Source organism: Natrix helvetica (assembly GCF_964273705.1).
Source record: "Natrix helvetica genome assembly, chromosome: Z".
Classification (NCBI taxonomy): Eukaryota; Metazoa; Chordata; class Lepidosauria; order Squamata; family Natricidae; genus Natrix; species Natrix helvetica.
This window is the reverse complement of record NC_138554.1, coordinates 75,968,344-75,987,237: the sequence shown is the minus strand read 5'-3', so window position 1 is coordinate 75,987,237 and position 18,894 is coordinate 75,968,344. Positions and strand designations below refer to the sequence as shown.

Below are 18,894 nucleotides of genomic sequence, written 5' to 3'. Positions count from 1 at the left end.
AGAGAGAATGCTGAGTTGCATCCAAAGAACACCATACCTACTGTGAAGCATGGGGGTGGCAACATCATGCTTTGGGGCTGTTTCTCTGCAAAGGGACCAGGACAACTGATCCATGTACAGGACAGAATGAATGGGGCTGTGTATCGTGAGATTTTGGGTGCAAACCTCCTTCCATCAGCAAGGGCATTGAAGATGAAACGTGGCTGGGTCTTTCAACATGACAATGGTCCCAAACATACCATCCGGGCAATGAAGGAGTGACTTCGTAAGAAGCATTTCAAGGTCCTGGAGTGGCCTAGCCAGTCTCCCGATATCAACCCCATAGAAAACCTTCGGAGGGAGTTGAAAGTCCATGTTGTCCAGCGACAGCCCCAAAACATCACTGCTCTAAAGGAGATCTGCATGGAAGAATGGGCCAACATACCAGCAACAGTATGTGCCAACCTTGTGAAAACTTACAGGAAACATTTGACCTCCGTCATTGCCAACAAAGGATATATAACACAGTATTGAGAGGAACTTTTGATATTGACCAAATACTTATTTTCCACCATAATTTGCAAATAAATTTTTTCAAATCAGCCAATGTGATTGGTTTTTTTTTTTTTTTTTACATTTTGTCTCTCATAGTTGACGTCTACCTACGATGCCAATTACAGGCCTCTCTCATCTTTTTAAGTGGGAGAACTTGCACAATTGGTGGCTGACTAAATACTTTTTTGCCCCACTGTAGTTACCTGTTAGCTGGTTCTGTTAAATAAAACTGTTCTTCATTCCCTCAGCCATTCCACGTCTCTTCAATCAGCTTACTTGCTTTCCAGCTTCATTGCTTTTCTCCACTACCACGGAGGTGGAGAGCTTGAAGCATCACCACCTAGCTCCTGTTGCTTCCCCAAAGCATCCTTTGCTAACCTGCTTTTCAGCTCCATTGCGTTTCTCTGCTGCTGTATCCAGGGCAACAAAAGAAGCTTGTGGGACTAAACAATAAAGTTCAATCAGACTTTCCAACTTCTTGTGAAAAAAAAGGGCCTGAATTTTTTTATTTTATCAGAATATATTCAATCTTGCTATTTTATATTTAGAGTATGAATATACTCTACACAGAATATGTTTATACGGAAGAACAAGGTATGGAATAACTGTTGAGTAAGGAGGGGAAAGCCAAATTACATATAGTTTTAAGTAAATGTTGACTGTCTTAAAAAATTAAATTTAACCCAATATCTGAGGCAACATGCACAAATCATGATACTGCACTTTATATCTTTTCTATAGTCCAGCGATGGCGAACCTTTTTTGGCTCATGTGCCACAAGTGGGGGGAGCACAGGGGGTTCGTGCGCGATCCCCCCAGTGTGCATGCGCGCACAACGCGTGGCCCCCCTATTTTTACATGCTTTTTTCGCCCTCCCCAGGCTCCAGAGGCTTTATAGGAGCCTGGGGAGGGCGAAAAGAGCCTCCCCCACCCCCCGGAGACCCTCTGGAGGCTTCAGGGACCATCCGGGGGCTTCCCTGAAGCCTTTGGAACGCTTAAAACCACCCTGCGAGCAAACCAGAAGTGACTTCCGGTTTGCTCGGAGGCTTGTTTTAAGTGTTCCGAAGGCTTCAGGGAAGCCTCCGGACGGTCCCTGAAGCCTCTGGAGGGCCTCCGGGGGGGGCAGGGGAGGCTCTTTTCACGCTCCCCAGGCTCCTAAACAGCCTCTGGAGCCTGGGGAAGGTGAAAAATGGCTTTTAAAAAGGTGAACTCAGCTGGCCAGTGCGTACATGTGCACTGGCCAGCTGACAGGGCAACGCCTCGCGTGCCCTGAAAAATGGCTCCGCGTGCCACAAGTGCCATAGGTTCGCCATCACTGCTATAGTATTAGTATTTCTATAGTATACTATTTGTTGGCAAAACATTCCTCAGTGACATCAGAATATCAAAGAACTGCCTCAGAAATGAAGAGGGTAGAAGACACTGATATGTGCTTTGTGATATGTTCTTTGCACATTGCTATGGAATTCTGCTGTTTCAGCATTTATTGTCTGGAGCCTTTCTGATCCTGTCACAAAGCAGAAATGGGCATTTGTACTTCCATTTAGAAACCTGGACCATTAAAAAAATCTCTGCTCCTCCCTCATTTAGGAAGCCATATCTATCCATTAGAGAATGTAACTAGTACCAGAGAAAATCTCCTTCATGTTTATCAACGTGTTGACTTCTGGCATAAGCACTGCAGGAAGTGATCATTTAATGGACTTCTATCTGCAAGCGCATCAGACATAAGAGCCTTCTATTCTACACACCTTTATCTCTCTTTTCATAAGCTTTTCTGTTATGTATATAGTTTTCCCTCTGGTCCGCTACACTAGGGGGTGCTGTGCTAAGCGCTGATTGGCTGACTGCTCTGACAGCGGCATATATAAAGGCTGTCAGAGCAGAGCTCAGCTGTTGCCTGTTAGCGAAGCGCGCGTATTGTGAATTGCCGCGTTGGCAACCTGTTAGCAATAAACTGTTAGCATTCTGTTAAGTCCTGGCTCACCTCCATTTGTCCACCTGTGTTTTCCGCAAGCTAGAACATTGGCGACGAAGGTGGGATACTCTGGAGGAGCCCAGGCAGAGCTGTGAATCACTAACCACGAGCTGAGTCACTGAGAGCTGAATTCCCTCAGGGGAATCACTCGACGAGAGGTCGAGTGAGTCGTTGTCCTCGCAGACTAGGTTGGCTGATAATCTACAGAAGAAGTTACCTCAGAGATGGCATCCATGAATACTTTTGCCGCCTTCAACGCAGCCACAGAGACTTGGGTCTCATATATTTCACGTTTTGAATGTTTTTTAGAAGCCAACGGCTTCACAGACTTGACTGAGCAGCGAAAAAAGGCTTGTTTTTTAAATTTGTGTAGTACTGAGATGTTTAATTTGGCTGAAACCTTAGTTGCCCCACACTCTGTCCACGACATAACCTGGGACGTGTTAATGACCAAATTAAGGAATCATTACGCCCCATCGCTCTCCCGCACCACACGAAGATTTGCCCTTTACCGTAGGGTCCAGCGAGAAGGAGAATCCATAAAAGATTACGTGGCTGCGTTACGAGCCGCAGCTGTACATTGTAGGTTTAGAGACCTAGATGAGGTTTTAACAGATCAGATTGTGGGAGGTGTTAGGGACCTCCGCATACAATGCCATCTACTGGCCAAACCCGAACTTGATTTGCAAACAGCCCTTGACGAAGCCAGGGCTGTAGAAATGTCAAATAAGTCCACAGACGAACTCCAGAGATTCTCAAACCCTCTACCTGCAGAAAAGACTACCGAGGTTCACCATGAAGACACTCTCGAGGACGCCGGAGCCGTCGGAAACGATGAAGTACATCGTCTGCATGGGGAGCAACAAAAAGGGCGCCAGGGTAAGGCTGTATTCCATGCAAATTGCCCTGGGTGTGGGGGTAAGTATGATAGGGCAGACTGCCGTTTTAAAAACGTTGCCTGTCTCCGTTGCGGGAGAAGGGGCCATTTGGCGAGAGTTTGTAGGGCAGCAGCGCCTTGTGCGAGCGCGTTAGAAGGGAACTCTCCCAGCCCTAACCAAAGTTTCAGGAAGCCCTCTAATTTAAGCAGGAACGCTGGTTCTAGGAAACAAGATTCTTGTTTCACATTCAATGATGACAGGGATGAGTCTGCAGTAGATCAGATCATCCATGTACCTAGGGGAAAAATATTCCTCAATGTCAGGCTAGAGGATAAGCCCTGTCAGATGAAGATAGATACTGGCTCAGCCGTGTCTATCATCTCATGGGCAAGAATCAGGAAAATTGTGCCAGGTGTTTCACAGGCACGACTATCCCCATGCCCTTTGAAGCTGAGGGACTTCCAAGGGAATTCCATTCCAGTATTAGGAAAGTTTTACTGTAAGGTATCTTTCAAACAGTTTCAGAAAAGGCTTCCTCTCATTGTTGTCAAGGGCCCCAGGCCAAGTTTATTAGGGTTGGAGTGGTTTGAAGCTTTAGGTCTGGCCATAACTGGTATAGATCAGATTCAGACCACTCCACACCTTGATACACTGATTAAGGAATTTCCCGAAGTTTTCGGGGAAGGATTAGGGAAATATACAGGCACACCCATTTCCTTCAATTTAGACCCCCAAGTACCACCACGGCGGCTCAAGCCGCGCAGGGTGCCGTTTGCGTTAAAATCTAAAGTAGACCCTGAATTAGATAAGTTAATAGCTCAGGGGGTGTTAGAACCTATTGACCATGCCCGCTGGGAGACTCCCATCATCATACCAGTGAAGCATGATGGGTCTGTGCGCATATGTGGGGACTTTAAATGCACCCTTAATCACGCATTACAACAGAGTGCATACCCCGTACCAGTAGTGCAGCATTTATTGCACTCTCTGGGACAGGGCACAATATTTGCTAAACTCGATCTGGCTCAGGCATATTAGCAGTTGCCTGTGGATGAGGCAACTGCTGAAGCCCAGACTATAGTTACGCATAGAGGCGCTTTTAAGTGCCACCGATTACAGTTTGGGGTCAGCGTAGCACCAGGGTTATTTCAGAACCTAATGGAAAGGCTTTTGCAAGGGATACCAGGCGTCGTGCCTTATTTTGACGACGTCCTGGTATCAGCCCGTTCACTGGCGCACCTTATGACCCGTCTACGAACCATACTTCAGCGTTTCCGCGGTGCTGGTTTAAAACTGAAAACAACCAAGTGCCAAATTGCGGTTCCACAAGTTGAGTTTTTAGGTTTTTTAATCGATAAGAAAGGAATCCATCCTACACCTGCTAAGGTGCAGGCGATCAGCCAAGCCCCCTCACCAACTAACAAAGCCGAGCTCCAAGCATTCCTAGGGCTGCTCAATTTTTACAATATTTTTCTGCCCCATAAAGCGTCTATCGTGGAGCCCCTCCATCGATTGCTAGACCGTTCCGCTAAATGGTTTTGGGGAAAGAAAGAGGCCGCTGCTTTTGCGAATATCAAAAAGTTTTTAACCTCTGAGACTGTTTTGCATCAATACAGCGAATCCCTCCCGGTGACTCTGACTTGTGACGAATCTCCCTATGGGGTCGGAGCGGTTTTAAGTCACCGTCTGCAGTCTGGCTTAGAAGTACTGGTCGCATTTTTCTCCCGCACCCTGTCTTCGCCCGAAAGAAACTATAGCCAGCTCGATCGTGAAGCTTTGGCTATAGTAGCTGGGGTGAAGCGTTTTCATTCCTATCTGTATGGCCGTCATTTCCATATAGTGACGGATCACAAGCCCTTGCTGGGCATCATCACTGGGGACAAGCAAACGCCGCAGATCTTGTCTCCACGTTTCACGAGATGGACGGTGTTCCTGGCAGCCTATAACTACACCCTGCTCCATCGACCCGGGAAGCACATCTCCCATGCTGACGCGTTAAGCAGATGCCCTCTACCCATTGCCGTCCAGGATCCTGCTCCTGCCTCCGACGTTCTCTTAATCGACGAGATGCAGTCGCCCCTCACAGCAGCAGACGTGGCCGCGCACACATGGCGAGACAAGCTACTCTCCAGGGTGCTGGCTTGGACTGAACGAGGATGGCCAGCCAAACCTCTGGGCATCGAATGGCAACCTTTTGCAACCAGACAACACGAACTCTCTACCCAGCAAGGTTGCCTCCTGTGGGGAAGCCGAGTGGTCGTTCCTGCCTCACTCCAAGACGCGGTGCTGACTACGCTTCATGAAGGCCACCCCGGCATCGTCAGAATGAAATCACTCGGCTGCAGCTTCGCTTAGTGGCCAGGCATGGACCAGGACATTGCATGGTGGGTCTCTGGCTGTGAAAAGTGCAAGGAGTCCCGACCTGCGGGTCCCAGAGCTCCCATACAAAACTGGGAGCAACCCAGAGCTCCGTGGTCCAGAATCCACATGGACTTGGCGGGCCCAGTAAAGGGCCAGGTTTTTATTGTTATTGTTGATGCTTATTCTAAGTGGGTAGAAATTGCTTTACTGTCTAGTACTACTGCCCCTGCCATTATTAAGGTTCTCAGAAGGGTTTTTGCTACCCATGGGTTACCGGATCTACTGGTATCTGATAATGGTCCCCAATTTACTGCTGCCCTGCTAAAAAAATTCTTTAACCAATTGGGAATCCGGCATGCGTTTGTGGCCCCCTTCAATCCGGCGGCCAATGGCCTAGCGGAACGCGCTGTCAGATCTGCTAAAGAAGCGCTGGCTAGGTTTGGTCCACTCAACTGGCAGGAGGACATAGACACATATCTCTTTTGGCAACATGCCACCCCATGTGTCACGACTAATAAAAGCCCCGCTGAGTTATTGATGGGTCAGCGCATCAGAACAACACTGGACAGGCTTCACCCTGAATATGCCCCAGCAAAGCCTCTTGATTCACACTGTCAAATAAAGGGTTTCTCTGTAAATGCTACAGTATATGCCCGGAATTACGCCGGCCACCCACTTTGGGTAAAGGGAATCATTAGAAAAATCACGGGCCCCTGCTCTTACTTAGTAGAAATAGAGGACGGCCGAATATGGAGACGCCATATAAATCAGTTGCGAAATTGGCAAGGGGAGGCAGACACAACTGGGGAACAACTAGGCCTAAATTCCGAAAACGCACAAACGCCTACTTCCAGGCCTACCACCCCAGAGCCACCTCAAGATAGAATAAGGAAACTGAGGGACTTACCTTGTCTTCCCCGTGAACTTCCAGCGGTGGCTAAATCAGATGGGGAAAGGCCCGGGCCGTTGGAAACCGCGGCCACTAACTCTGAAGCAGACGTCTCTCTGCCGAGATCAGGGCGGGTCCGTCGCCGCCCAAGGTATTTGCAAGATTACGCATGCGCCCTCTAAGTGTGAAGGAGTGTTATGTATATAGTTTTCCCTCTGGTCCGCTACACTAGGAGGCGCTGTGCTAAGCGCTGATTGGCTGACTGCTCTGACAGCGGCATATATAAAGGCTGTCAGAGCAGAGCTCAGCTGTTGCCTGTTAGCGAAGCGCGCGTATTGTGAATTGCCGCGTTGGCAACCTGTTAGCAATAAACTGTTAGCATTCTGTTAAGTCCTGGCTCGCCTCCATTTGTCCACCTGTGTTCTCCGCAAGCTAGAACATTTTCTTTCTCCCAACAGCTGAAGAGGAGGAATATTTTTATCAAAACTGTTAGCATCAAAGCAGAGTGGCCGATTCTTTTCACATTTCCGGTACCCTATACATTTTTGATAAGACTAAAAACATTTATTTTTTTAAAATTCATTAATAGCTATATTAGTTTCCTGCTGCTTATCTAGATCTAGGAGGCTCATGTAGTTTTTGGGGAGATTGTTGGATTAATTGTTGATGCTATGGTATACTGTTATCCCCCCCCCCCCAAAAAAAAAAGATTCACCATATTTGACATCCATAACCAGATACTGAATAGCTGTAGAAGTCCTGATTCTTATAATGATCTGCTTCTTCTTCATACGACTTAACTACTGTAGTAAGAAAGGTTGGTTGTAAAGTGGGGCAAAACTAACAACAAATGTTCCATAAATTTTGGGCTCAATTGTGGTTGTAAGTTGAGGACTGCCTATATAATACTAAATTAACTGCCTAGAAATGAAATGTGCTTTGGACAGGGGTACAAAAATAAAAATTCCTGACTATTCAGGTAAAATTATATGGGGATCTACAGGCTTTCTCTGTTTTATTTTTTAATCCATTAAATCTTACATAACTTCTGTCAAATATCTGTCTGCATGATGTCGATAAAATTGAGATAAGAAGAATGTGAAAGGTATGGATGAATGATCTGTGGGGGGTGGGGTGTAGATGTTGATATACTTTAGATTTTTCGTGGATAATAATTGGACCTTCTTATGTTATTTTGCAGGAAGGAGTGATAACAGAATCTGAGATTCAGTGTATTGTTCATTGTACAAATCCTTACAAGGAACCAGGGATATGTTGCCCCATATGTCCAGGTAAGAACTAAAAAAGATTAGTTTGTATGTCTGAAAAACAGGAAAGTTGATTTTTTTCTTTTAATATTTAAGATGTATAGTTATATTTGTTTGACCAAGATAATTTTGCTTGTACTGCTTGTTGCACTTCAGACTTTTTCACTTTCCATTTCTCACCCCCATAATCATTGTCTTTACTCTGTTCTGATACCACGGTGTCTGCATTATTTAGTCTATTTGTGTGTGACCAAACAATGAAAAAGACTCGTACTGAAGAAAAGTTGATATCTTTGGATCTATTCCATGTCCTTCTCTTCATTTCTGTTGTCTTTCTGGCTGGTATTTCCACCATTCTGAATGTCATTCACTTGCTACATTGATTTTGCTGGTGCTCTTTGTGTTGTTGCAGCATGATGCTTTCCTATCTTCCATATCATTTGCCTATATTCATTCTACAAACCCTTTATCATCTTTGTGGTCTTCTGACTGTTGACAGCCCTTTTGAAATGGATTGACGAAATTAAAGATGCTGCTTTAGTTTTGACAAAAGTAAAGATACTAAAAGCTAATTGAGTTCGGGGGGGGGGGGGGAATCTCTGCTATGGGAAATTACCAAAACCTTTATCCAGTTGCTTTCGTTGGAGAGCAAAATAAATATTGTGGCTGAATGAATTTCTTGCTTTGGTTTAAAAATTCTCATTACATATTGCCTCAATGCTCAGCTTCTCAAAAATAACAGACATAGTACCCTTCTCATCCATTGTTTGTGAAAAATATTTTGTATGATTGTCACCAAGCACCTGATGTTGCATTACATTTAGAATATCAATCTTTCCCAATATTGCCTATTTTAATTAGTTGATATCATTTTCTGGTGTGAAACACACACATATTAATCTCTACATACCGTATATAGGTGTGCAATACATTATTTTACATAACTGTATAAAATATTTGTTTTTCCCCAGGTTGCACACTTGAAGGTAGACATTTCTCTGAAGGTGGGAAATTTCATCCTGATGGGAACAAATGCATCACATGTACTTGTATTGTAAGTCTTCAGTATTGAATCAATTTATGTGATTTTAAAAAGGATGATAACAATAATGATGTGGCTAATGATGATGAAAATCTGGAGAATCAATAATCGGTATAAAAGAATCAATATGAAAAAATGTGCATATTTATGCAGTAGAGAGATAAGCCATGCATTCAATACTGTCATACATGATGATGTTTATCAATTAAACAATTTCAAATTCATAAAAGATTAATAATAATAGCCATGATATTTTTTGAAAAATCTATGCAGGAAATCAAAGAGAAGTTTTGACTTTCTTTCCTATTTGGAATTGACCACTTGTGACACAGAAAGCTGTATTAGATGAGCTTGCTGGTCCCCCAGAATCCTCTAATGTTCTTATATTTATTGTAAGGTCTTAACATTTAATAAGTGATGTTTAAATATTTGCAAGTAATCTATTTTGAAATAATATTTTAATATAAGTATCATTTGATAAATTTTTTCTTTAATTCATCAGGTTTTTTGAATGAAGTCACAAATTATCCTGACAGTCTCAGAGATAAATGTCAGGTTGATAGAATTAAGAATACTCAATGGCTGAATACCTAGGGATCTGGTTAACATTTACTTTAACTATTTGATTGATTGATTGATTCAGTGGGATTCAGTGGGATTCACAGCAGCCTAAATGTCTATATTTGTTTTAAATTTAGTATGATATGTGAATTCATTCATAATGGATTAAAATTTTGTGTGGTTTTGCTAATATCACTAGTTTATGACCTTTATCTTTTATAGACTCTAGCTTTATTTTTTTATATGAATGCATTTAATATGAGATAGTTCTACTATCTTTTATCTTTTTTTGAGAACTGAGAGTTCTCATGCTCCTTAAATCTTATTTCTTTCATGTGATCAAATGCTGTAACAAGTATAATCAAGAGCGTTATCCCTAATGAATAATTAACAGAAACTACATGAAAAGGCCAATTGCCTGTTGGCAATTCTGTACATGAAATAGTCAAGCTGTGTAAATTTAAGGATCTATCCCCTGATGATTAATCATTCAATGCAAATTTAATATAGTACAAGCTAGAGCAGTAAATGTACATTTGCTTTTGCCTGGGGTAAATTTGGTTGTTTATCTTCTGTACCATGACTGTAGCTTCATCAAACAGGATTTTTGTGTTGATTACAATGATTAATAAGTTGCCAGTTATAAGCATTTTCTTCCCCACCCTTCCATTCCTTCCTACATAAAACTGGCAGACTGTTATAAGTTTTAAATGAACCAAAAAAGAGTGTCCTCCCCTTTCTTTTCCTTTTCTTTACTGCATTCTACCCTCTGTCAAATATTTTTCTTCAGATTAAGATCACACTTCTGCTTCAGAATGTAGGTTAAACATCGATTTGGAGCAATTGTAAAAAGTCATAGAATAATTTTCCTTCTGGTGACTCAGTTGTTTTGTCAGATAGAAAGAGAGAGTTGTGTATGCAACAGCAAATCTCTTATCAGAGAAGTAGGGCAAATGTGTTCTTTCAAATATGTATCTGGTCATGAGGTGGTACAGGAACTGGCTTGTAAATGATATGCTGCAACATGTGAAGACTTCAATAGACAAAGGTGTTTTCCTTACCACCAATTAGATTTCCACTGTGTTTTGAGATTATGGTCATTGAGGAGGATCTTCTAAGGAAGAAAGAAACACATTGGAAGAGGAGGAAAAGAGTGACTACTGAAAAATAATATTTCTAAGATGCCTAATATGAGCAATAGGATGATAAATGGAAAAGTAGAATTGTTTCCGTCCAATTAAAAATGGAATATCTGTCTCTTAAACCCTGAATATTATAGTAATCTCTAGGCAGTTTGTTCCTGCCTGGACAGGATTTCAATTTCTTAGGAATATAGGAAGTATAACTCCTCATGTTTGTTTTTCAGTGCTGTCTCTGTGCTATTAAATTACTCAACACATAAAGGGAGTGTTGTTTGAGGAGAAGCATATACAGTATAATATGTTGTATATATGATACAAACTAAATGTAAATACATGCATCATATCTAGATCCATACATCCATGTTTTTCATTCTGGGTTTGATAGTCAGCCCAAATTTCTGCCGTTGTTCCAATCCAGAGCAGAAAATAGGAAAACGGCTTTTGCAAAGGCAGCCCATTTCATTCAGTCTATTTTAGCTGTTTTGAAAGTCACTCTTTCTCATGCCAACTCACCTCATAGGGATGTTGTTGTGCGGAAAATAGATGAAAGAAGTTATGTTTGGATGTTTTTTGCCACTTTGAATGATTTGTAAAAATAATAAAGGCATGACATAAACAAACTAACAAACAATAAATGGTTTTGTTCTTACTTGTCACCAGGAGTATTCAGAGAAGTAACCCCAAATTACTTTAAGAGAGAATTGACTTCTTGGGGCTGATTCTCTCACTTTATCAAATCTGTATTATTTACGTTTTTTCATCCTTATTTAAGCCTTTAGCAATAGCAAACTAAAAAAATTTGCCCTGGTCTGATCAATCAAAAATAAAGTTGCTTACTTGTAGAATGATGATATTTTGGTTGGGGCTGATAAAAAAAATGTAAATCAAATTACTGAGGACAGGATTTTAGTTGAAGAAACTAGATCCTGGAAATCTCCAGGTGTTCATTCTGCTAGAAAAACATAATTGTCCGTATGGGGTTGAATGAGGGGACGGGGAGGAATGATGAAATATATGTGATGATACGGTATCATTGTGTGAATGTTGTCAATCACATCTGTGCATCAGATTCCAATACCAAGCTGTATGAAAGGCAGATTGCTTAGTCAAAAGCAAAGCTTTATAGCATGATTTTTATTAGCTTCATTTCCTGATCTTGTTCAATAGATTGGTGGAGATATAATTTTCCAATTTTCCAATCTGGCTTCCTTTCCAGATACTATATTGCAGATGGGATTTAGAGCCTACATCATATTTTCTTTTTTGTTTATTTATTTGTAGGAAATGTTTGAGAAAGAAGAGAGATTTGAAATCCTTTGATGATAGCAGTTGACATCTAATGAAACATATTTTTGTATTTATTAATTTACCCATAAATTTCATTCTTCTATTAATTGCTTGAATCACTTTGTGTGAATAAGCATTCTGGTGAATTGTGTGTTATGTTAATAGGGGAGGCAATGGTTGTGCTTTTATTCTGCTTCTATATCCATTTTTAATTAATTAATATTTAAGTAATTCTACTTTCCATATTCCTTACTTATTATTCTTTCATTTATTCACTGTTGCTCAATGGAAGTTGAAGTAAAATAATTGTGCTTTATTGTACAATAATTAATTATATATCTGACTGTTGGGTGCAAATTATTGACCATTAGTTCTCCGGATGGAGGTATCCATTCATACTTGTGCCATTTACACTTTCCTGAATAGTCTAGTTCTTGGGGTGACTTAAGCTTTTCCTAGTGAATAAGAAAAGTTGTAGTAACTACCTCCTTTCATATATATTGCCTTTCAGTCAGTAGGCTTTAAGTGGCTAGATTTCTCAGGGGAAGTAAATTTATGTGTGAAAGAAAGGCAGGGTTATGGGGATTATTTACTGTAACCAGCTGCCCTGCTGTAACTGAGGCATCTTGTTAATAGCTCTTGGTCTGATGGAATCAATGGAAGTTGGGAATAAACTTTGATTTTTCTTGGTTCCCTTTTTCTTTTTCATTTTTATGCATTCTCTTAAATGGTGGCCTGGTGACATTAATCATGTGTATTTTTTTAGAAACCATATTTTTGGGAGTGAGAGAAAGAGAGGGAGCGCTTGCCTAGCTGGATAAGGAAAAGGAGTGTTAGAACTTGCACCCCTATATTGTATTAATCTGAGGTATTACTTTTTTTCCTTCTGTGGTATCATTTAAAAATAAATAAATATAAACAGCCATGGCAAGCTGCTCTCATGTATTCTATACACATATTTGAGCCTTTTTAATTGCAGCCTCCCGCATATGCATGTTATTGAGTGCTAACCTGTGAGTTATGTAGATATTTAAGCTACAACTGTGCTGCGAGTTGGGCTATTGAATGGCTTCTGAAGAGGATGTTGTAGTCTTAGTCTCCTGCTGAAAATAGGGAGCAAGGCAATAAAATAGATTTATGTATTAAGTGATGAGATGCATACATTGCTAAATTGATGGGATGTTATAACAAAACCAACTGAATGACAAATATGAAGCTATCACATAGTTAAATATGGATTAAAAAAGGTTCAGGCATATCTGAGTTTCCTGATTCAGTCTTTATAAAAAGGAAGGAGGTTGAGACTCAATGAAACGCAACTAAGACTGTGTGAATATTATATGTGTTATTGAAAGCAGTGGAAATATCAAATATAGGGAGATGTATGCTATCTGATAAAAGTTGTCAGTGTTCCAACTTTTTCTAAGAAAAATTCCTACCTAAATCTCACTCGTATTCTCATTTCATTTATATTAGGAAAGCTTTGACCATTATGGGTTGTTGTGTAATAGTAGTGAGGGACTAGATGCTGCATATCAGATTTAAATAAGGCAGAATGATTGGTTGCAGATTTGGTTGATCTTGCTTGGTGGGTTATATATTTTGAGTAAATATAAATTTGAGGTGCTCATTAAAGGTGGGATAAGACTTTTTTCCTAATTTTTTTATTACATACCCTGTCCATAGGTTTCATAGTTCATATCTAAGTAATGAATATAAAATGTGGTTTGTCGTTTAAAAATAATTAGAATTTGCCCATTTATTCAAATAGTGCTTCCTGATTTTTGCTAAGGTAGAGTATTATTCTGAAGCAGTAGATAGAAATCTAGGGAAGCTATGAATTTAAAAATACAACACTGTTCTTGGAGACTTTTGTGGAAGAATATCTAGTAGGCAACATTTCCCTGAGAATAATTTACTAAGATATTTTTTATGTTTCTTTGGAGGAAAAAAAAAGAGAATCAAATGGATCTTTAATATGATTGTGTTTATACATAATGCAAAATAAAAACAAGCCAGAATTATTCTTGTGAGTGAGCAGTTTAATCATAATTTGGTTGCTGATTTGCTTTCCCTATTTGTTTAGCTTTGCATTTCCTCAGATTGGAATACAATCTGAAATAAATGAAGAAAAAAATCAAGAAATCTACAAATGATTGTTTCTTTTTTTCACTCTGTATTATTTCGAATTTAGTAATCAAAGCACAAATCTATTATTGTGATATAAACTTTAGAGGATTTGGAAAATGGTTTTTGTACTTAATAATCCATGTAGGTTTTAAGTGGCCTGAAAAGTATTCTCAGTGTTAGCTGAGGAAACAGTTTCAAGTAGATTTCTGTTTTGCCCGTATTTATCTTGATTGTAAAATAATCTTTTGGATTGGATAAACCAATCTCTCTACTTCTTAAAACATTCATTCATCTGTAATATTATTTTCAGTGCAAAGAAAATTCCTTATTCTATGAAATGAACCTTTAGTAGAAGATATGATACTTTTATTTTTATGGATCTGACATTACTTTTACAATCAAAATGGAATTGTGGGTAGTTTTAAAACAGTGACATAAAAAGCAGCATTGATTTTATTAATTTAATTAAAGATTATAAATAACTTGATTGCCATATCAAACATATGATTTTTAAAATGTCCTACATGGGTTTTTTATAATTTTGCAGATCATTTCAAAATAGTAAAAAGGACAGTAAAACAGTGACCAAAGCAAATGGGATTATTTTTATTAATATTATTAAATATTTTTAAAATGTCCTAAATGGACACTGAAAAGCACTTTTGAATTATCTTACTTGGTACAGTCAATCAGCAGGTAAGGTATTAAACAGAAATCTGGCGGAACAGCAATAATATCGTGTGCGATAGATCATAATAATCTCATCGTGACATTGGCTCCTCCTCTCAGAAGAACTTAGATTTATAACGTTCAAGCCATAAATGTGGGCTATAAATAGACTGCCATTGGGAAAAGCCTAAATTTTGTTGGTTTGAGGCTTTATTGGGGTTTATAAATTTGTTATTTAAAGGAGCACTCAGAAAATGTGAAAAGTTTCCCATGAAAAGACAAAAGACCGAAGAGAAAAACAAAGCCTCTTGAAAATAAATGAATAATAACCCCTGATAACCACGAGAAAGTAAGACCAATGTACATTACTTCAGACATGTCCACAGAACACAGTAGATTAATATTCAGCTGCTGAAATACTTTTTATAAATTGCATTCACATGGAATTTGTGTAGTATCTCATGAGGCTACTTCTATGAAAAATTGATTTTGGTCTAGAAGATTCCCATAACTTGTAGTAGAACGCATTAAAAGCAACAGTCAATGATTAGAGCCTTTGTTTGCAAAATGTTTTCTGAAGGTTCACGGAAATATTCTGGCTTGCTGACTCTAGTTTTTGCGACATTTTTAAAGGACAGGTCACATGAAAAGGTAAATGCAAATACAGAAATTATTATTATGTTATTTGCACACAATAGAAATAATCATTTACCACTTTGAGATAAAACACATTTACCACTTTGAGATAAAACACTTTTGCATATAAATTGCATTGCTGGAACAGACATGCAAAAGTCATATCTCTATATAATGGATTCCCAGTCTGAACAAGTGCAGAATTGGCCTGGAAATATGTGACATATGCTGCAGCTCCATAATTGGCTGATAAAAGTGGTAAATATAATAGGCACTCAGGCAAATTCTATTTATTATTTTTACTTCATACGGGATTCCATAATGTTTTTCACTCTGATAAGATATGTGCCACATAGAGATTGTGGTGGCTGAATTATTGTATTTTTTTGGAGAGAAAAAAAATCTGGAGGCAGTTTTTATTTAGCATGGAATAATTAATTGTTATGTAAACATAACTGTTCTGTAGGGAGAACAAGGCAGGCAGGAACTGAGGCAAGGTAGGTTGAAGCTAACACAACCTTTATTAACAGTTTAACAAGGCAAAATGCAAGGCAAATCTCAAACCGGCAAACAGCAACATTTGACAGCTGACAACCCTTTTATATCGGAGCTGTCAGATGCTGAACCAATAGAATGGCTGCATTCTCCCGCCAGCTGGCTGCTTGCATCTTAACCAATCAGGAGCTGGCAATGATAGTCAATGGCGTCGTAGCCTCGAGGACTTAACACCCTTCTCCTCCCAGTTAGCACATGCGTAGTCAGCCAAGTAAGCCGGTCAGTGTCGGCTCCACCCCAATCGTCTTAGTTCAGGGGCAGTGGCCAAAGGAGGAGAAGCTGGTGGAGAGTCCTGTGGAACTTCAGGAGACTACGCAGTGGAGTCGGCGGGAAACCTGACCGCCGCGGGACTGACCAGATTCTCAGGTAAACCTGGCGACGAGAACGCATCGGTGGGAGGTGTTGCGTGCAATTCTGGTTGTGCTGGAGCAGCCTCTGTCGGTATTAGTTCCCCAGGGCAGGATTGGGCCTGCACCGGGTGCTGGTCTGCTGTGCTGAGCTGGTTGATGTGTCAGCGCCACATTCACCTGTCACTGAGCTGGACCCTATGAATTGCAGTTAATTGCATGATTTGTCTGGGAAGCCACCTTGGTTTGACCCCATGGTTTTGGGCATAGACTGGGTCTCCGACATTAAATGCCGCGTGGAGTCGCCTGTGAGGGGGCTTTTCTCTGCTGCATAACCAGGGTGCAGTCAGTCCAGGGTGGTCCGGAGCCGATGACCCATAAGCCGTTCTGCGGGACTTTGCTTGATGATTGAGCAGAGGGTTGTATGCTGTGCCAGGAAGTATTGGGACAACTTGTTCATGCCAATTCTCTTGCCCCAGGCGGCCCAATGCCTCTTTAACTGACCAGACAGTTCGTTCTGCCAGGCCATTTCCGGCTGGGTGGAACGGGGCCATCGGGGCATGTCATATGCCAGGCTGGCCCAAAAACATTTGGAAGAGTGCCGACGTGAACTGAGGCCCATTGTCAGTCACCACCATGTTGGACAACCCATGGGTCACAAATAGCCTCCCCAGCACCCTAATTACAACCTCCAAAGTGGTGGAGGGCATAAGTGCCAGCTCCACCCCTTCGAGTAGGCATCTACAAGGACCAAGAGGTTCTGTCCCAAGAATGGGTCGCCGAAGTCCAAATGGACTCATGCCCATGGAGCCCAGGTCATGTCCCATTCCCTGATGAGAACAGAAGGGGGAGCTGGTCTAGATTGCTGGCACAGGTGGCTACTCAGCTTTCTATTTCCTGGTCAATCTTATCTTCGGCCCAAAGCCTTCATGTGCACAATGCCCAGGTGAGCAGTGTGCAGGCAACTTAAAATTGGCGACCTAAGCTTTGGCGGGGCTACTACCCTATTGCCCCATAACAGGCACCCATTAAGGATGGACAGCTCATACTGCCGTATATAATAGGGGTGAAACTCAGGATCTACTAGCCCCTGTGGCCACCCCCTGCACACCCAGTCCAAAAGTTGGACCAGTATGGGGTCTGAGGAAGAGAGCCTGGCAATATCCTGGGCAGATATTGGCATGGCCAACTCTTCAATTAAGAGGACTGAAACTGCAGGAGCAGGATCCAAAACTGGCACTGGCAGAGGGCAGCAACTGAGGGGATCAGCATGCCCCACGTTTTTTCCTGGTCTATATTGCAGCTGATAATTATAGGCAGCTAGAAAGACTGTCCATCTGGACATCCTTGGAGACAAAATCTGAGGAGTTTGGCGATCCCCCGCCAGAAGACTCAAGAGGGGTTTATGGTCGGTCACTAAATGAAAAAAAATGGCCATAAACGTAATCGTGAAACTGCTTTACCCCTGCTACAGCAGCTAATCCAGTTTAACCCTCCTTATCCAGCTGACTGTAATTTCTTTCAGCTGCTGAGAGCGTGTGTGAATAATAGACAATTGGGGCTTCTGAGCCATTAGGTAGAATGTGACTCAGAACGGCCCCAATGTCATAAGGTAATGCATCGTACACCAATGTTAATGGTAGGTGGTCACTGTACTAAACTAATAAAGACTTGGATGTAAGGACATCCTTAACTGCTCTAAAGGCTTGGGCTTCTTTAGACCCCCAATACCAGGGCGTTTTGGAGTCCAGGAGCCTATGAAGAGGCCCTGCCAAAGATGCCTTATTGGGTAAAAAAATGGAATAAAAATTAAGCAGTCCCAGAAAGGCTTGCAGCTCAGCCTTAGAAGAGGACATGGGGGCTTTCTTAATTGCCTCTACCTTGGATGGAATAGGGTGGATGCCTTTGGAATCAACTAGATATGCCAAAAATTCTACATTGGGAACCCCTATCCTACACTTCTCTTGTTTGAGCTTCAGCCCCGCTTGGCGGAAACAGGTCAGGACTGTTTTTAATTTATCGACGAGCTCAGCTTGATCCAAAGCTGAGATAAGCACGTTGTCGAAATAGGGTACCACCCCTGGCAGCCCCTGGAGCATCCGCTCCATTAGGCTCTGGAAAATACCCAGGGTTACACTAACCCCAAATTGCAGGCGTTTACATTTGAAAGCTCCTGGTGCATTACGATGGTTTGAGCAATGGCAGTGGCTTCGTCTACTGGGAGCTGCTGGTACACTTGTGCCAAGTCTAGCTTGGCAAAAATGTTTCCCTGGCCTAATAAATGGAGTAGATGTGAACCACTGGCACTGGGTAAGGGTTGGCTTGCAACCCTTTATTAATTGTGCATTTTAAATCCCCACAAATTCTAATACTACCATCCTGCTTAATAGGTATTACTATGGGGGTTTCCCAGGGGGAATGGTCTACTGATTCAAGCACGCCTTGTGCTATTAATTTATCTAGCTCTAAATCTACCTTGGGTCAAAGAGCAAAAGGCACCCTCAGGTTTTAGACATATTGGCGCCACCTGGGGGGCCAAGTTAAAAGAAATGGGGGTCCCATTATATTTCCCAAACTTGTTGTCAAATATGTCCACGAACTCGCTGGCCAGCATGGC

The 18,894-nt window shown here is 41.4% G+C and overlaps 1 protein-coding gene across 1 annotated transcript in view; it reads left to right on the top strand.

The window, feature by feature from the left end:
• BMPER (BMP binding endothelial regulator) overlaps positions 1 to 18,894 on the top strand; it is a 473,492-nt gene that overhangs the window by 162,285 nt on the left and 292,313 nt on the right. The window contains exons 5-6 of the mRNA XM_081971272.1: positions 7,842 to 7,932; positions 8,880 to 8,962. Of these exons, the coding sequence (XP_081827398.1) occupies positions 7,842 to 7,932; positions 8,880 to 8,962 (174 nt within the window). The remainder of the gene's footprint in view (positions 1 to 7,841; positions 7,933 to 8,879; positions 8,963 to 18,894) is intronic.